Below are 16,229 nucleotides of genomic sequence, written 5' to 3' on the forward strand. Positions count from 1 at the left end.
TATAAGGACAGCACAGCAGGCTCCTGTCCTCAGATTGTGTTCTACTGCTTATTGTACTGTTTCTATGTTTGTTGTTTGCTTGAATACGAATGGACAAACTTTTGGGCTTTGTGGCCACACTATTGTTTGTGTCTAGCATTATGAAAATTTGTGACTACTGAGTTCATCAGAACCTAACTGAAGAGCAGAAGGAACACCTGTGCCAAACTGCTTGCTTGTTATGAGGCTGGTGGTGATGACTTCTTGTCAAACATTGTCATAGATGAGGAAACATGGATTCACCACTTCGAACCTGGGGAAAAATGCAATCCGCAGAGTGGCAGCACACAATATCTCCATCAAAGAAGAAATTGAAAACAGTACCATCAGCTGTAAAGTCATGGATTCAGTCTTCTGGGACAACGAAAGGCAATAATCTGTTCGATATCTTCCCTCACAGTCAAATGACTGACTTTGGAAGTCTATTGAGAAATACTTTGGGAAACGAAGAAAACCATTACAGCATGTTTGTGCGCACAAAAATGTGAACAAACTTCTCCTTCTCCACAATAACATAAGACCACACCCAATTCTGCATGTCCAAGATGAGATCACAAAACTTTGGTGGACTTTTCTTCCTAGTTAGCCCTACAGACAGTAAATCACACCTTCTTTGGCCTACTGAAGGACTGACTCTGCAGGAAGTACAACTGCAATAATGAGGAATTTAGTGAAGCAGGAAGAACTTGGGTGAGATGCACACCAGTAGAATGGCATGATCACTACATACAGGTTTTCAGATCAACAAGGTGTAAGTGCATAAAAATGAATGGAGATTATGTTGGGAAAAAAATAATTTAATAGCCAAAAGATTTGGGAGCAACAGAGCATATTTAACTTATGAATAAAATTATCTTCCTTTGAGGAAAAAAATGTGTTCCATTACTTACTGAACAACCCTCAAACAATTATTATGAGACAAGAGGCGTCTAAACATGGAAGGCACACAAACTATGAAACTTCCTCTCAAACGTCAATGCAATGCTGAACTTCAGTTATGTGTATTGCACTGTATGCTTACACAGTATTCTCTTCACCAGGAACAATCAGCTATGGAGCTCTTAAGGAACACACAAGAGAGGACATGAGGCACATCAAGGGGTATTTGCGTGTGTCTCCCTTTTTGAATTAAGAACACGTTCTAAATGTCCATTGTTTAAGGCACTCTTTGACAGCAGAAAATACGTAGGCAAAATGTCATTTATTCTCCTATGACAGTAGTCCTCAGCTGTCACATATTTCTTACAGTGCATAACCAACAGAGATTAAGCCAGAGGAACAGATACTCAAGTTTCAGTATACGTGAGAAACTGCAAGTGAAGCTGGGCAGTTTTTGACATATCAAGCAGAAATGGCATTACTTTTCCACTCAATTTCGGGGAATCTGAGTTCAATAGCATGAACATCTGTCCAGCCTGGTGTACGCACTCATTGTGTGACATCACAGTGACTACATAGATTGTTGTGTAACAGGTATGAAGAGTCCGGGTCAGTCCAGGCAGTACTCACAGCAATTTGTTCCCTGTTGTTGTTAGCCTATGCATGAAGAAGGTGGCTAACTTCAGACGGTGCTCTCATTATGTGGTCCAATTCACTACACATGGTGCATAGATAATTTTTCTTGCTGTAATCTTGGTGGAGATTTAGGTCTTGGGTAACACTCCACAATTAGTGTGTCAAGTTACACTTTTTTAACTGCAACAGAAGTATCAATGCCACAGGCTATAAACAGTAAGCCTGTTATGAGCTGAGTACCTTCTAAAAAGCTCAAAGATATTACAGAAGCTGAAGTTCAGTCTTTTCTTCCTCCATAACAAAATACCCCGAACATACACAATTTCAAGAAGGTTATAGAATTTGACATGTCGCTGACAGCTTACAGATGAATAAGGTAACAGTGTAAGCTCACTCTACTCATTATGACCACTTCTCTAAATCTTTTGTCTACTTTAGCACTTGAAAACTGTTGTTTGTGTGTCTTATATCTAAGAGAAAAGTATCACTGACTACTGGTACTTATTAGAAATAGAAATGACACCCATTGAGCATGCCAAAGGAAGAACGCTAGGTTAATCATGTCTCAATACATAAACAGTATCTCCCTCCCTCTCTCTCTCTCTCTCTCTCTCTCTCTCTCTCTCTCTCTCTCTCTCTCTCACACACACACACACACACACACACACACACACACACACACCCTTCCCCCTCCCTCCTCCTCTCTGCACATTCCAAATTATAGACTGGTATGGCAAAGACATTCAACACGCAAGCAATATCTTCATTTACTGAACATTTGAAATTAAGAAAGATGCAGAGACTTTCACATAAATTTCGACAGATATCCAACAACATTTCTTTTCTGTGTGACTCAATTATGAAATACAAATTATCTCTATAGATATCAATGAATATGACAGTATACTAACCAATTATGATAGCAAGGGGTGAGCTTACTCACTTATATTACACAATCTTTTTTTAAAATTACATACAGGGAGTGAAAGGTTATTCACAACTTGTACAGAAACCAGATGTGTCAAGGGGCACAAAATGGAGGCAGTAGTTGGGAAGGAAGTAAGACAGGGTTGTAACCTAACCCCAATGTTATTCAATCTGTACATTGAGCAAGCAAGTAAGGAAACCAAGGACTAATTTGGAGACAGAATTACTGTTCAGCGAGAAGAAACAAAGACTTGGAGATTTGTTGTTGAATTGGAAGAGCAACTAAATGGAATGGATAGTGTACTGTAAAGAGATTGTAAGATGATCATCAATAAAAGTAAATCAAGGGTAATGGAATGTAGTCAAATAAACAGACGTTGAAGGAATTATATTAATAAATGAGACATTAAAAGTAATAGACAAGTTTTGCTATTTGGGTAGCAAAATAACTGACAATGGCTGATGAGGAAAAGCATTTTTGAGAAAGAGGAATCTAATAAAATCTAAAACAAGTTTAAGTGTTTGAAAGTCTTTTCTGAAAGTATTTTGAGTGTAGCCTTGTATGAAAGTGAAATGTGGACAATAAACAGTTCAGACAGGAAAAGAATAGAAGCTTTTGCAATGTGGTGTTACAAAACAATGCTGAAAATTAGATTGTTAGATCACATACGTAATACGGAGATACTCACTAGAATTGAGGAGAAAAGAAATTTGTGATACAACTTTGTTACAAGAAGGGATCGGTTGATAGGACACATTCTGAGACATAAAGGGATCATGAGTTTAGTATTGGGAAGGGAGGGGGAGGGGGAGTGGGGGGATAAAATTATTGAGGGAAGCCAATAGATGATAACAAAAAGCAGGTTCAAATAGATCTACTTTGCAGTGGTTATTCAGAGATGAGGGGGCTTGCTTAGGATAGAATAGCGTGGAGAACTGGATCAAACCAGTCTTTGGACTGAAGTCAACAACAACAGTATACTATACTACATCATATCAAATATCACTAGCCCTGTTAGAAGTTTTACAAATTGTCACACTTTAAATAGAGGCTTCCTACCTTCTGTTTAACTACTTTAGCATTTCATGTTAGTTGATGGTTCTTCTGTATGTAATTTATTCCTACAAATTATTGAAGCTGTGCAATTGGAATTCAGTGATTCTACCACAATGTAATACACAAGTTCTACCAAGATACATAAATTACCTGTAATGAGCATGAACCCTTCCACGGCTCTGTGCAATAATCTGCAAAAGTCATTACACTATTAAAATTGTAATTGTGTGCATGATGGCAATACTAATTCAAGCTGACAGCAAAAGCTGTGAATCAATAACAGGTGCTGATTAAAACAGTGAATCAAAGACTAAATCTATGTTGTGAGCCACTCTGTGAATGCCGACCACATGTCAGACAATAGCAGTCTAGATTATACCATATATCAAAACCAGGAAGAATATACAACCCACTGCTAAACAGAATACACAATCTCTCCTTGGCACACTACTCATCACTCTACTCTAATTTTATTACCATACACTCAGTCCCTGATGATTATACCCAGATTATTAATGGAATAATAGATTCACTGAAATTTTCAAAACTTCAGGGAAGTGTGAGTGTGTTTGAAATCTCTATCCATCATATGTCTAATGACAATGTGCAATGAGTTGCTTAACTAGCCAGTAACTTTTAAGTGATAACTTGTTACTGCATGCTCAGTCAATACAAAATCACTAGGTGGCAACAACTTCTTTTTACATTGTCTATTTCTAATTAAGTACTGTGTCCTACAACTTTCCCAGTCATGTAAGTATGCATACGTGAGAGAGTCTGACCCTATGCTGCATTCAAAACTAGAAAAAGAAACTGTGTGTCCCAGGCTCTATGGTATGAATCAAATATTGTGAAGACTTGTTGGTAACTACTTCCAATCTTTTGATAGATTACGAGACAGCAAAGAATAAGAAACAGAATACTTAAAATCATTAGAAATAAATTTCCAGCAAAAGCCGTGAAAGTGTGATGTATGCACAACTACTAGGATAATGAGAATAGTTAAGTCAACTTGTATTAGAAAGAAATTAAGACACTAAGATAGCTCAACAATGGAATAAATTAAATACGTGTGTGTTCTGAAGAGCATATACAGGAAGGGAATGAGAGGAGACAAGCTCACCTGAAGCAACTCGCTGTTTTCATGAATTGCCTGGGTGTCTGTCATCTGAGAGATAAGTGATAATGGATTCTCGTCTTCCTATAAGAATTGAAAGTTACAAAATCAATTACCTAGATTCTGCTTAATTATTTTCAAATTTTAACTGTGAATAGTTCGATTTCCGCACAACAGACACCTATCTACGTCGCTCAATAGTAGGGCTAGGATTTATATGATAGGGTATATATTTTTTGGTAAGACTGACATTTTCCTTCAATAAATATAAATACTTGTTATGAAAATCGGAATGAATTACTGTAATTTGTTAAATCATATTTACGTAGATGTGGCTATTTCTGTCTGACAGTCTATTTTAGTAAGTAAATGGTCATATTAATTATATTTTCACTCTTTCAAGAAATAAAGAACTTTTCCCCTGCAATTTCTTTCTTCCAAGTTACACTTCTCGTAAGTGTTCATCTCATTTTGTTTCCTGGAAAATGGCGAACATCTTCCTTCTTGCCCTATTTCATCTGAATTCATAATGTGGAATTCACCCTCACGCAACAATGAGTTTGTGAAGCCTATTAGTATTCTATGAGCAGATAGTTGCTTAAGCCATTCTGGACCCTGGATTGCAGACAAGTGTTGAGTCATTGAAGTCAGAAGTATGTGCAGTATCGTTCACAAAAATACCATAAGTGAAGCAAAGTATTCATGTAAAATTACAACAGTTAATGCCTCAATGTGGTGAAAAGGTATTTTTGATTGATGGTAAAATACTGTATTGTAAACTGTGTGATGTAAGAGTAACTGCGAAGAAGTCATTTAACGTTCAGGAACGTGAGGAAAAAAATCCCACACACAAATGTGGAGTATAATGAACTGAGAATGAGAAAACACTATTTTATACATCATTCTGTGAAGCACTTTGTACAGCTTTCCTTTCTGCTGACAGTCCCTTAAATGAACTGAACCATCCAAAATTTTACGAATTCTTAGAAAAATACACAGGCAAATATCTCCCTGATTCTTCCACATTAAGAAAGGAGTATGTCAGCTGAAGTTCTGAAAAAAACATTGCAACAAATCAGACAACAGATTGAAAATAAAAATGTATGGTATGATTTGATGAAACAGACTCCATGGGAAGAGACATTGCAAATGTTGGTGTCGGAACTTTGGAAGATGGTGAGCCATGTTGCTCTTATCGACAGTATATGTGGTTACACTGTTCGACTGTTACACAGCAATGGCTTCATGCCCGGTGCCTGAGATGAAGTGCGCAGTCACTTCTGAGCCTTTGAGAGGCATACCTAGCTCGCATTGAGTGGTCTCAATCTCTGGGTCTACAAGGAAGAGTCCAGCTGTCAACTAGAGTGCCAAGGCCATTTTGAGCAGACAACTTCAGATCAGCGCAAGGCTGTGCAGACAGAAAGTGAAGTGGGTAACTGTACTTCAGGCGAAGAAATTGTCAGGCCAGAGCGTAACCAAAGGAAGATTTGTGTACCAGTTACCTCTTGGGACAGCCCCTGTTCAACCAAAAAACACTAAAATTGGCAAGTGTATTTCAGAACATCACCTGTTGCTGTATGCTTGTGCCATGGACCTGACTTTATATCAAAGTCTAGTTTGTTTAAGACTTGTCTGCCTTAGGTTTAAATTGGTTATTTATTAATTTCAGAACCAGGGTATGTGGGGAGAATGGATTTGAGTGCTGATCTTGCTCAGTGAGTGCGTCCAGTTTTAAGATTGATATTTTGTTAATATTATAGCTCATGCAAGTTGATGCTGCACCTTGGCTTAATTTTATTTGAGAAGGCTTCCATCATCAGCACTGTTTCTTGCATATTTCAACCTAGCTGTATTATGCCTGTACTGAGTTCACTAGGACTTGTTGGTGGTTTATTATCGAAGAGTTAATAGCTATCGGTGTCAGATAAAAGCACTATTGTTTTAACTTATTCATATTTGTGGTGTTTATGATTATTTATTAGCATAATGAAAGGTTGTATCAAATATATTTCTCAGTGCGGGCAATGCAATGTGTAATTTGGGGGACTTTGAAATTATCAATTTTTATGAACTGTTTATTGTGTTTTTGTTAAATGTACGCTATTTATATGTTGTAAAAGTACCAGTGACTGCACCATTTGACCATATCCTGCAGAGCGGTGTGTCATTACTACGAACTGGTGCTGGGTTTGAGTCCTGCCCATATTCGGTTGGTGGTAATAGGAAGCTAATTGGGCATGTGCTGGCATTTATAATTGTACTGTAGAGCTTTGGGCAGTCTTTTGTATTTTGTTAGTTATGAGTGCAAGGCTTGTTTATATTAATAAAATTGTTATTGTGCAAATTATGTTTATTTTAAGGCCTTTCCCTTCCATCCCCAAGCACTTTCATGTAGCTCACTGGTCATTTCATATGATCCAGGTGAAAATTTTGTAATAAACTGTGAACATTTAGAAAAACCGGACAAGTGCAAGTAGGACTTGTGCCCTGAGAGTTCCATACGAACTTAATTCAGCATATAGACGCTGCTGCTGCTGCTGACGATGATGAGTAATAATAATAATAATTTCTGTGGCTCAGTGGTCCAGTCCAAGTCTTTCTATTGAGCACCACTTCAGCAAATTGTATGTTCCATACCTACTCCAGTTATCCAATTGGCGAAAGGGGAACTACGGTTTAGTGTGGAATCCAAAGCATGTGTTGTTTCTGGTGACTTATTTGAGAGACTGAAAATCTGTTCTCCAACAGAGGTTCAATCCTGCAACCCCTCAGTTTTCATATATGTGTGCCGATTCACTCAAAGAATTACTGCATACAATAGCACCATGTATGTCACTTGTTTAGCTCACACCTTACATTGAGTTGCATTCATAGTAAACTGAGTGATACTGACAAATTTATAGTGTGTTTCAAGAAAGTATTTTTGAAATCCCCTCCATGTGTTGTAGCATTTAAGTTGCTAGCTCCAGACACTTCCTTGCCACCATCTCCTATTTCAATAAGATGGAGGTTCAAGATTGATACCTGCAACTATTACTGACAGAACATCACCACTGTGGAAAGCAGAACTGATTCATTTGTTAGCAGTGAAGCCACTTCCATTGGACTAGCCCAAGAATTAATGTACATTTCTGAAATTTCAGGCAAACTTTTGAACAGAAAATCAGATATTGGATTTATTCCCTGTGCTATAACTGGTATGCAGCAATCAGAAATGCCACTAATGAATCAAACAGAAGAAGTGAAAATAAAGTTGAAAAAGAAGTGTCAAAGAACATGGAAAAGGTGTCAGAAAAAAAGAAGGATATCATATATTGTGTTCCATTCCAGTGATTTTGTTTGGTGAAATGTTCTCTCTTAATCATTGAGATTTAGACTGAAATGATATTTTCCCTTTAAATATGCTCCTTCTTAGTCAGGTAAAGTAGAAAGAAGCTTTTCAATGTACAAAGCTTTGTTTACTGACAATAGGAAATCTTTTTTATTTGGAAATTCACCCAAGGTGTTCACTGTATATTGCAACTGAGAGTTCATAAACTGAAGTGAAAATGAGGATGTACAAAACATATGTCACAGAGATGAGAAGCACACTGAATGATGGAATTTGATGTAGTATGCTTTTTATTAACATAAGTTAACTATGTTCTGAAAATGTTAATAAAAAGCATACAACAATGTCAAATTCCGTAGTTTAGCTTGCTTCTCATCTGCAGTTTATTCTTAAATAAATAGTTCATTATCATAAACTGACTTACTAATTTATTTTGCAACAGAAATTTGATCTCATTTTAATAGTCAGGTCATACTTTTTATATTACTGTGCATATTTTTGTAAATTTTTGGTCATATCTTATTTTTTGTGCATATTATCGTGATTTTTAGGTCCCAAAAATCCTAGTCATACTCCATCAGTCATTGACACTAATATTTAACTTGAGTTACAATACACACGTACCATGTATAGTATTTAAGCAGAGTCTGTTCATTCAACTCAAGTAAGAAGTCTCACATCACAGTCTGTTGAGTGACAAATACATTCCTGACACAAATAATAACTAGATTTAGTAAGTGGACACATGGTTAGAAAGAAATGAAGTTGGTTACAATATGATCTGTGTAAAAAGATAAGGCAAGAGAAGTTCAAATATACCATCAGAATTTGTGAAATGATTCAGAAATTAAGCAACTACAAGGTCTTCAGAGATGGTTATCACAAACAACAAAAATTCAGAGAATTTCATGAAGTCAGTCTGTTTGCAGCTCCTGGAATGGACACAAAGAGAGTACACCATTGGCTCTTTAACTAACCATCTTCACAGGATCCAGCTTTCATTTATAAAAATATTAACATCTCTATCAATTTTTTGAGCTCACATTTAATAATATATGCTATATCAAAATGATCATCTATTACTAGAATCGGGCTCTAGAAGCATCCACAATGGCACCATGATAAAAATCAATTTTACCTGTGTCTTCTGGATGAATATAAAAAAAAAAATATTTTGATACAGCATTCTTGAGGGAAATGCTCCATTCAAAAATGTTTTAGGCAATATTTTGTTGCATCTCCACTGCAACAAGAAGCAACAATTTAAGCTACCAGTTATCTTATTGGGAAGTAATTGGGGGTGATCAGATGTGCCATATTTTATGGTATGTCCCTTATTTAACTTAAGTGCCCCATTGTCCTGACCAAATACAGTCCAATTATGCATCTACGATGTGTATGCCTGGGTACAAAATAAGTTGTGACTCCACTCCTTGCACATTTGCCACCTTGCTGATCACCTTCATACTGTTGCAGAAACATATTAACTACTCCAAGACCACCTAGGCTTAGCCACCTTTTGAACATGGTAATCACTACTCAAGCATATCACAAATATTACGAGTGAATAACAGATGATACAGAGGTAGTACAAGTAACAGAATTTACATAGTTTTATTACTGTACCCACTGATAAGCAGGTATTACATAGCAAATATTGTCAATGCAGATAAGTCAATCATCAGTGACCACCGCTGCATGATGATATTGTCAAACCAACTCCACAAGAGACAGTATTTCACTGCAGGTAAGTCAACGGGAACAATCCTGATGAGCACGTTACTGGGTTATATTGCAATATCGTTTCACTCGCATTTTCACACAGTGAGTAAATGACGTACTGTAAACAGAAAAGTAACCCATCTGCAGGAACCTTGCATCAAGTCAACACTCGATATACCAGAGAGGTTTCAGTAACTCACTCAGTTTAAAGAAGGAATAAAGAACAATTGTGTTAGATTAAGGTCAAATTATATGAAGGATTAAATGAAATGGTTACTATGATCATGAACTGGAGAGTTCACTGCTCAAGCCACTTTGCAGTCAAGCTTATGTTGTGCCTATGTTGCATTTATCTCATTGTTTTCATGTTATTTTGTGCTGCAATTCCCAAGCTTTCAATTTACTATTTTCTGATATTTTGCTAATTATGTTTCACACATGTACTAGTGGGTAAGGTCATGACAGTCCTACCCATGAAGTTAGTTGCAGTTACGTTATATAACTTGCATGATATATAGGTAAATGTGAAACATTTCTTTCATATGTTTTATTTGCAGTATTACTGGACAATTCCCAGAACTACTGAGGTACTTAAGAAAGTCAATTTTAGTTATTGAACGCACTATCAAAAATGTTTCCCCTTTTTGAGCAATGACAAACAGTCTATTTGAGTTAATCTAGTGTTGTGGATATAGCACCAACCCATACTGCTGTTCCAGGACGTCTGGACCCTGCAACTAGATACATCCCTTAACTACCAAAGATTCTCTCAGTAATTCTAGCACATGTTATTTTATCTACTCTTTATTTCTTTTCTTTTTTGGGGTTAATGTTACTATGAACTGCAAGAAAATGTTTTTATCTTACTTAGTCAGTGCCCAAATGGATTAATTAGATCCAGAGTCCTTCTTGGAAGGAACAGTGACCTCAATTACCATACACATTATTTCTCTTTTGTAGACACACGTTCCTGGTTTGTCACATAGTGAGCAACATCGCATGGTGCACAATGCGCCAGACTGCCAAGGGTGCTAAGAGCCTGGATAGCTGATCACGACTGTTACCTCAGTACAACTCTGAATGACATTATCCTAATTTTCCTGCTTTCATGAAAATTTTCAATTTTGTACTTTATGCTTACTTGCACATACGTTAATTTATCTAAAATCCCATGTTTTTTGAAGAACAATTTAACCCCTCAAGTGTGTGTGACGACATATGTCGTCCACAGCCAACCACTCGCTCAGTGTGCGCGACGTCATTTGCTGTCTGAACTTTTTGAATACATTTTTCCTCTCTGCTAATGCAGTTTGAAAGACAGCCAATAGATGGCAATGTTATACATTCCTTGGCTTCATGTTGATGGAGATTGCATTTGTTATTTGCATGGATTGCGGACGTTTTTGTCTTTGAGCACGTGAGAATTTTTCGCAGGTTGTGTACAATGGTTTGGCTGACTAAAGATAAAATTCTGTGACTTTTAATGGGGTACAGCCTCACCTGACTGGAAGGAATGTGACAGAATTTCTGCACCAAGTCCATTTACATCAAGCACTGTTGATGGTAGGCTGAAACTCCAAATTCCTGGTAATTCAGGGCCATTAGCTTACTTTGAACTGTTTGTTGACAGTGAAATAAAAGCAATGATTGTCACAGAAACAAATATGTGGAAAGTTTTCTTACACAAGGAAAGCGAAAAAATATTTTCTCTGAAAAAATGGTTATTTGCAAAGTGGTTTCCAACTGATGTTTATGGAGTCAGAGTTCTCTTAGCTCTATTTCTAGTTTTACTGAGGGAGATAGTGTCTAAAAGATTGGCTAACATGCATTTCAGCAGAAATAACAAGCTAGAAATGCTCTTCTTTCCCAATGTTATGAGTGAAGAAAGATTTAATCTCCTGCCAAGAGTCCTACATTTTGCTGCAAACACGTACATGGCAGTCAAAACATTTATAAAATTATGCCCCTGATAAAGCACTTGAAATCAAGATTTCAGACAGTTTATGAGCCAGGAAATAATATAAGTGTTAAATCATTGTTACTTTGGAAAGGGAGACTCTAGTGGAAGCAGTATATACCTTTGAAAGCAGCACACTTTGGGATGACATTTTTCGAGCTGTACGACAAGAATTGGTATCATGGAACTTTATTTTGTACACTGGAAGAGATACTGGTCTTAACTGCCAAATAACAAAAGATGATGATCTTCTGTCAACAAAGGTGATGTTAAATTTGTGTGAAAATTTGTTAGATGTAGTTAGATGAAGCTGACAAATGAGCTCATAACTAATTATCACCACAGAGCCATCAACCAGAAGCAAAGAAGGCCCTCTGACATTGTCACCAGCCATCACCGATTGTCTGGTATACACTTCCCAGAAGAAAATCCAGCAACAGGAGAGTAGGCCTTAGGAAATATGTGCTGTGTGCAACAAAACAGAAAAGAAGAGAGACATCATACAGACGCAACACTCGTCCTGTAAACGCAGCACTGCGTATTGTGCCATGCTTCGAGTGTTATCACACTCAAAATATCTTGTAAACAATTAATTTTTATAACACAATTAAAACTATTTGTGCTTAAAGTGATATACTCTGCTAAATCCTTTTGGTTTCAAGTGTTTACCCAATTTTTTCAGAATGTTATTTCCAGTAATTTATTAGATATAGCATTTGCATTATAGGAGGGATATAGCACTCACAGACATGCACAATAGATGTCACACTGCAGGTGCTGTCAGGTGGAAGGCAGCGACAAGTTTGAGGGATTAATCAATGTATTATGTATAAACTTAGTGAGCTCTAGTTCAATACAAGCTCTGTAAGCCTATGTGAACTGTTTGCTTAAGGGAGAATTTCTACATTTCTCTGTTATATCACAAATTCTGCTGATTCATTGTTAGAGCCAAGAAGTGATCAGATCCTGCGAATCCTGTTACAACTGCCATTTCTCTCGAGTGCCGACTATAACAGAATTTTAAGCATATTCCGTACAACAATGGGCGTACCCTGATGTTGACCTGTTTCCTTTCATTATATTACGGATGGTGTCCAATCTGTGATCGTTCAGTGGAGTGTTTGAGTGTGAGGTCACACATGTTTACGATCACTGAACCACGATACCCATTTGCCTTTACCTACTACAGGTAACCACCAACATCCTTAGTTGCTGCCAAATGTCTTTCATGGGACATACCATTATTCCATTTTAAATCCAACTCAGTCACAGGAATCCTTTTTTATGTTTTAGCACTTTGTGTTTGTGCATTTTTATGTTATTGTTTTGTGGTAGTGACTCTACTGACATGCCCCAAACTGGTGACAGCCTCACTGGTGCATTCAACTACTTGAGCTGCTGTATCTTTGCACATTGTTGCCAATCAATTGAAATGAGATGCTATATTCTGTTTACTTTATCAATATTGTTGGCAGTCTGCCATTCCAAAACCCTCCTTCAAGTTCTGATATAATGTTTGAACGGCTGGACAATCTACTGTATATCACTCACCAGGGGTGAGTGTTACTATCTCCACACTTTTCCAGTAGCCTGGACATTTGCACAGAAGCACATTGTTTGGAAGACAAAAGAAATCTTGATTGTTACAAAGGAAAAAGAAGTGCCAAACCCATTCTGTTATGGGGCACAGTGTGACCTTCAGTCTCGCATTCACATAAATTATTACAAGTGCTCCACTTTAAAAATACATGCTGGTATCAGCAATTGCAAAATTGCTCTTTTCCTAACAGAAATAAAGACAGCCCCTTGTCTTATATGGTCACAGCGGTGCATGGTCTGCTGTTCACATCCGCTGGTAAAAGCTAATGGTACACTGTAACGGTCACTTCAACTGGCAGTGGACTTCCATATAACAGTTTGAGCTGTAATGTAATTGTACCCTTTGTTAGATTATCCGCCCACTTGACACAAATAAAAAATACAAGCACATAGACTTTTCTATTGCATTTACCTGAATTACCTATTGTACAGCCACAATATGACAGCTGGCCTATGCTACCCGACAGTAGCAATGACTGTCTACTGCAATCAATTGTTATGCTTATAGCCCAAAAATTGAGGCAAATTACTATCAATAATGCAGTCGTGCACATTACTGAAAGGCATATGAGAGAAATTATGTTAGCATTAACTGAATAGATAATTCAGGTATGCATGCTAAAGATATGCTGGCAATGGTCCTATGACACTCCCCTGCGGCACACCTCAAATCACTCTTACTTCGGAAGACTTCTCCCCATTGGGAATGACATGCTGCGTTCTGTTATCTAGGAACGCTTCAATCCAATCACACAATTGGTCTGATAGTCCATATGCTCTTACTTTGTTCATTAAATGACTGTGGGGAATTGTATCAAACACCTTGTGGAAGTCAAGAAACATGGCATCTACCTGGGAACCCGTGTCTATGGCCCTCTGAGTCTCGTGGATGAATAGCATGAGCTGGGTTTCACATGATCATCTTTTTCGAAACCCATGCTGAATCCTACAGAGTAGATTTCTAGTCTCCAGAAAAGTCATTATACTCGAACATAATACGTGTTCCAAAATTCTACAACTGATTTATGTTAGAGATATAGGTCTATAGTTCTGCACATCTGTTCGACGTTCTTTCTTGAAAATGGAGATGACCTGTGTCCTTTTCCAATCTTTTGGAATGCTACGCTCTTCTAGAGACCTATGGTACACCGCTGCAAGAAGGGGAGCAAGTTCTTTCACGTACTCTGTGTAAAATCGAATTGGTATCCCATCAGGTCCAGAGGCCTTTCCTCTTTTGAGCAATTTTAATTGTTTTTCTATCCCTCTGTCATCTATTTCGATAGCTACCATTTTGTCATTTGTGCGACAATCTAGAGAAGCAACTACAGTGCAATCTTCCTCTGTGAAACAGCTTTGGAAAAAGACATTTAGTATTTTGGCCTTTGGTCTGTCATCCTCTGTTTCAGTACCATTTTGGTCACAGTGTGTCTGGACCTTTTCTTTTGATCCACCTACCACTTTGACATAAGACCAAAATTTCTTAGGATTTTCTGCCAAGTCAGTACATAGAACTTTACTTTCGAATTTGTTGAACACCTCTTGCATAGCACTCCTCACACTACATTTCACTTCGTGTAATTTTTGTTTGTCTGTAAGGCTTTGGCTATGTTTATATTTGCTGTGAAGTTCCCTTTGCTTCTGCAGCGGTTTTCTAACTCGGTTGTTGTACCATGGTGGCTCTTTTCCATCTCTTATGATTGCTATACTCATCTAATGCATATTGTACGATGGTTCTTAACTTTGTCCACTGATCCTCGACACTATTTATACTCGAGATAAACCTTTTGTGTTGAGCCGTCAAGTACTCTGAAATCTGCTTTTTGTCACTTGTGAAAAACAGAAAAATCTTCCTACTGTTAACTGTTTCAAATAGTTCGGGTCTGTTTGTCACCAGAAGGTCTAATATGTTATCGCCATGAGTCGGTTCTCTGTTTAACTGCTCAAGGTAGTTTTCAGATAATGCACTTAAAAATCACCGGATTCTTTGTCCCTGCCACCCGTTATAAATGTTTAGTCTCCCAGTCTATATCTGGTAAATTAAAATCTCCACCCAAAACTATAACATGGTCGGGAAATCTACTTGAAATATTTTCCAAATTTTCCTTCAGGTGTTCTGCCACAACAGCTGCTGAGCCAGGGGGCCTATAGAGACTCCAGTTACCACGTTTGAGTCTGCTTTAATCATGGCCTTCACCCAAATTATTTCACATTTCGGATCTCCATCAATTTCCTTTGATACTATTGCACTTTTTATAGCTATAAACACGACTCCCCCTTCACTGTCCTGCCTGTCTCTTCGGTATACGTCTGATTTCAGCCAACGTTCCGTCCCTAGTACTATGTGGGTATTGTGACCATTTATTAATGAGAGCAGTTCTGGGATATTTCTATAGATGCTCCTGCAGTTTACTATTACCACATTAATATTGTCATTCCCTGTTGTGCTTTGCCTACTGCTACCTTGTCGCATCTCAGGTGGTGTCTTGTCGGGCCTAGGGAGGGAATTCTCTAACCTGAAAAACCCACATGTGCACTCCACACGTACTCTGCTACCCTTGTAGCCACTTCCTGCATGTAGTGCACGCATGACCTATTCAGGGGGATCCTACATTTCTCCACCTGATAGCGGAGGTCAAGAAATTTGCACCCCAGATCTCCACAGAATCTTCTGAGCTTCTGGTTTAAGCCTTCCACTCGATATTGTCTGAGCCTCTGGTTTAAGCATTCCACTCGGCTCCAAAACAGAGGATCACGATCAGTTCTGGTAATGACACTACAAATAGTTAGCTCAGATTCCACCCCATGAGCAAGGCTTTGAGCAAGGCTTTCCACCTTCACCAACTTCGCCAACCGCCTGTCTGAACTGAGGATGGCTTCTGAACCCAGACGGCAGGAGTCATTGGTGCCGACATGAGCAACAATTTGCAGTCGGGTACACCAGTGCTCTCTATCGCCACCACCAGGG

The 16,229-nt window shown here is 38.0% G+C and overlaps 1 protein-coding gene across 3 annotated transcripts in view; it reads right to left on the bottom strand.

Annotated features, from left to right (window-relative positions):
• The window catches only part of LOC126248665 (oxysterol-binding protein-related protein 11-like), a 222,608-nt gene that overhangs the window by 36,371 nt on the left and 170,008 nt on the right, over positions 1–16,229 (bottom strand). For 2 of the 3 annotated variants that reach the window (XM_049949881.1, XM_049949882.1), the window contains one exon: positions 4,662–4,739. The exons of the other annotated variant lie outside the window; for it this stretch is intronic. In XM_049949881.1, the coding sequence (XP_049805838.1) occupies positions 4,662–4,739 (78 nt within the window). The remainder of the gene's footprint in view (positions 1–4,661; positions 4,740–16,229) is intronic. 3 annotated transcript variants of the gene reach the window in all.

The sequence above is a fragment of the Schistocerca nitens genome, chromosome 3 (assembly GCF_023898315.1).
Source record: "Schistocerca nitens isolate TAMUIC-IGC-003100 chromosome 3, iqSchNite1.1, whole genome shotgun sequence".
NCBI lineage: Eukaryota > Metazoa > Arthropoda > Insecta > Orthoptera > Acrididae > Schistocerca > Schistocerca nitens.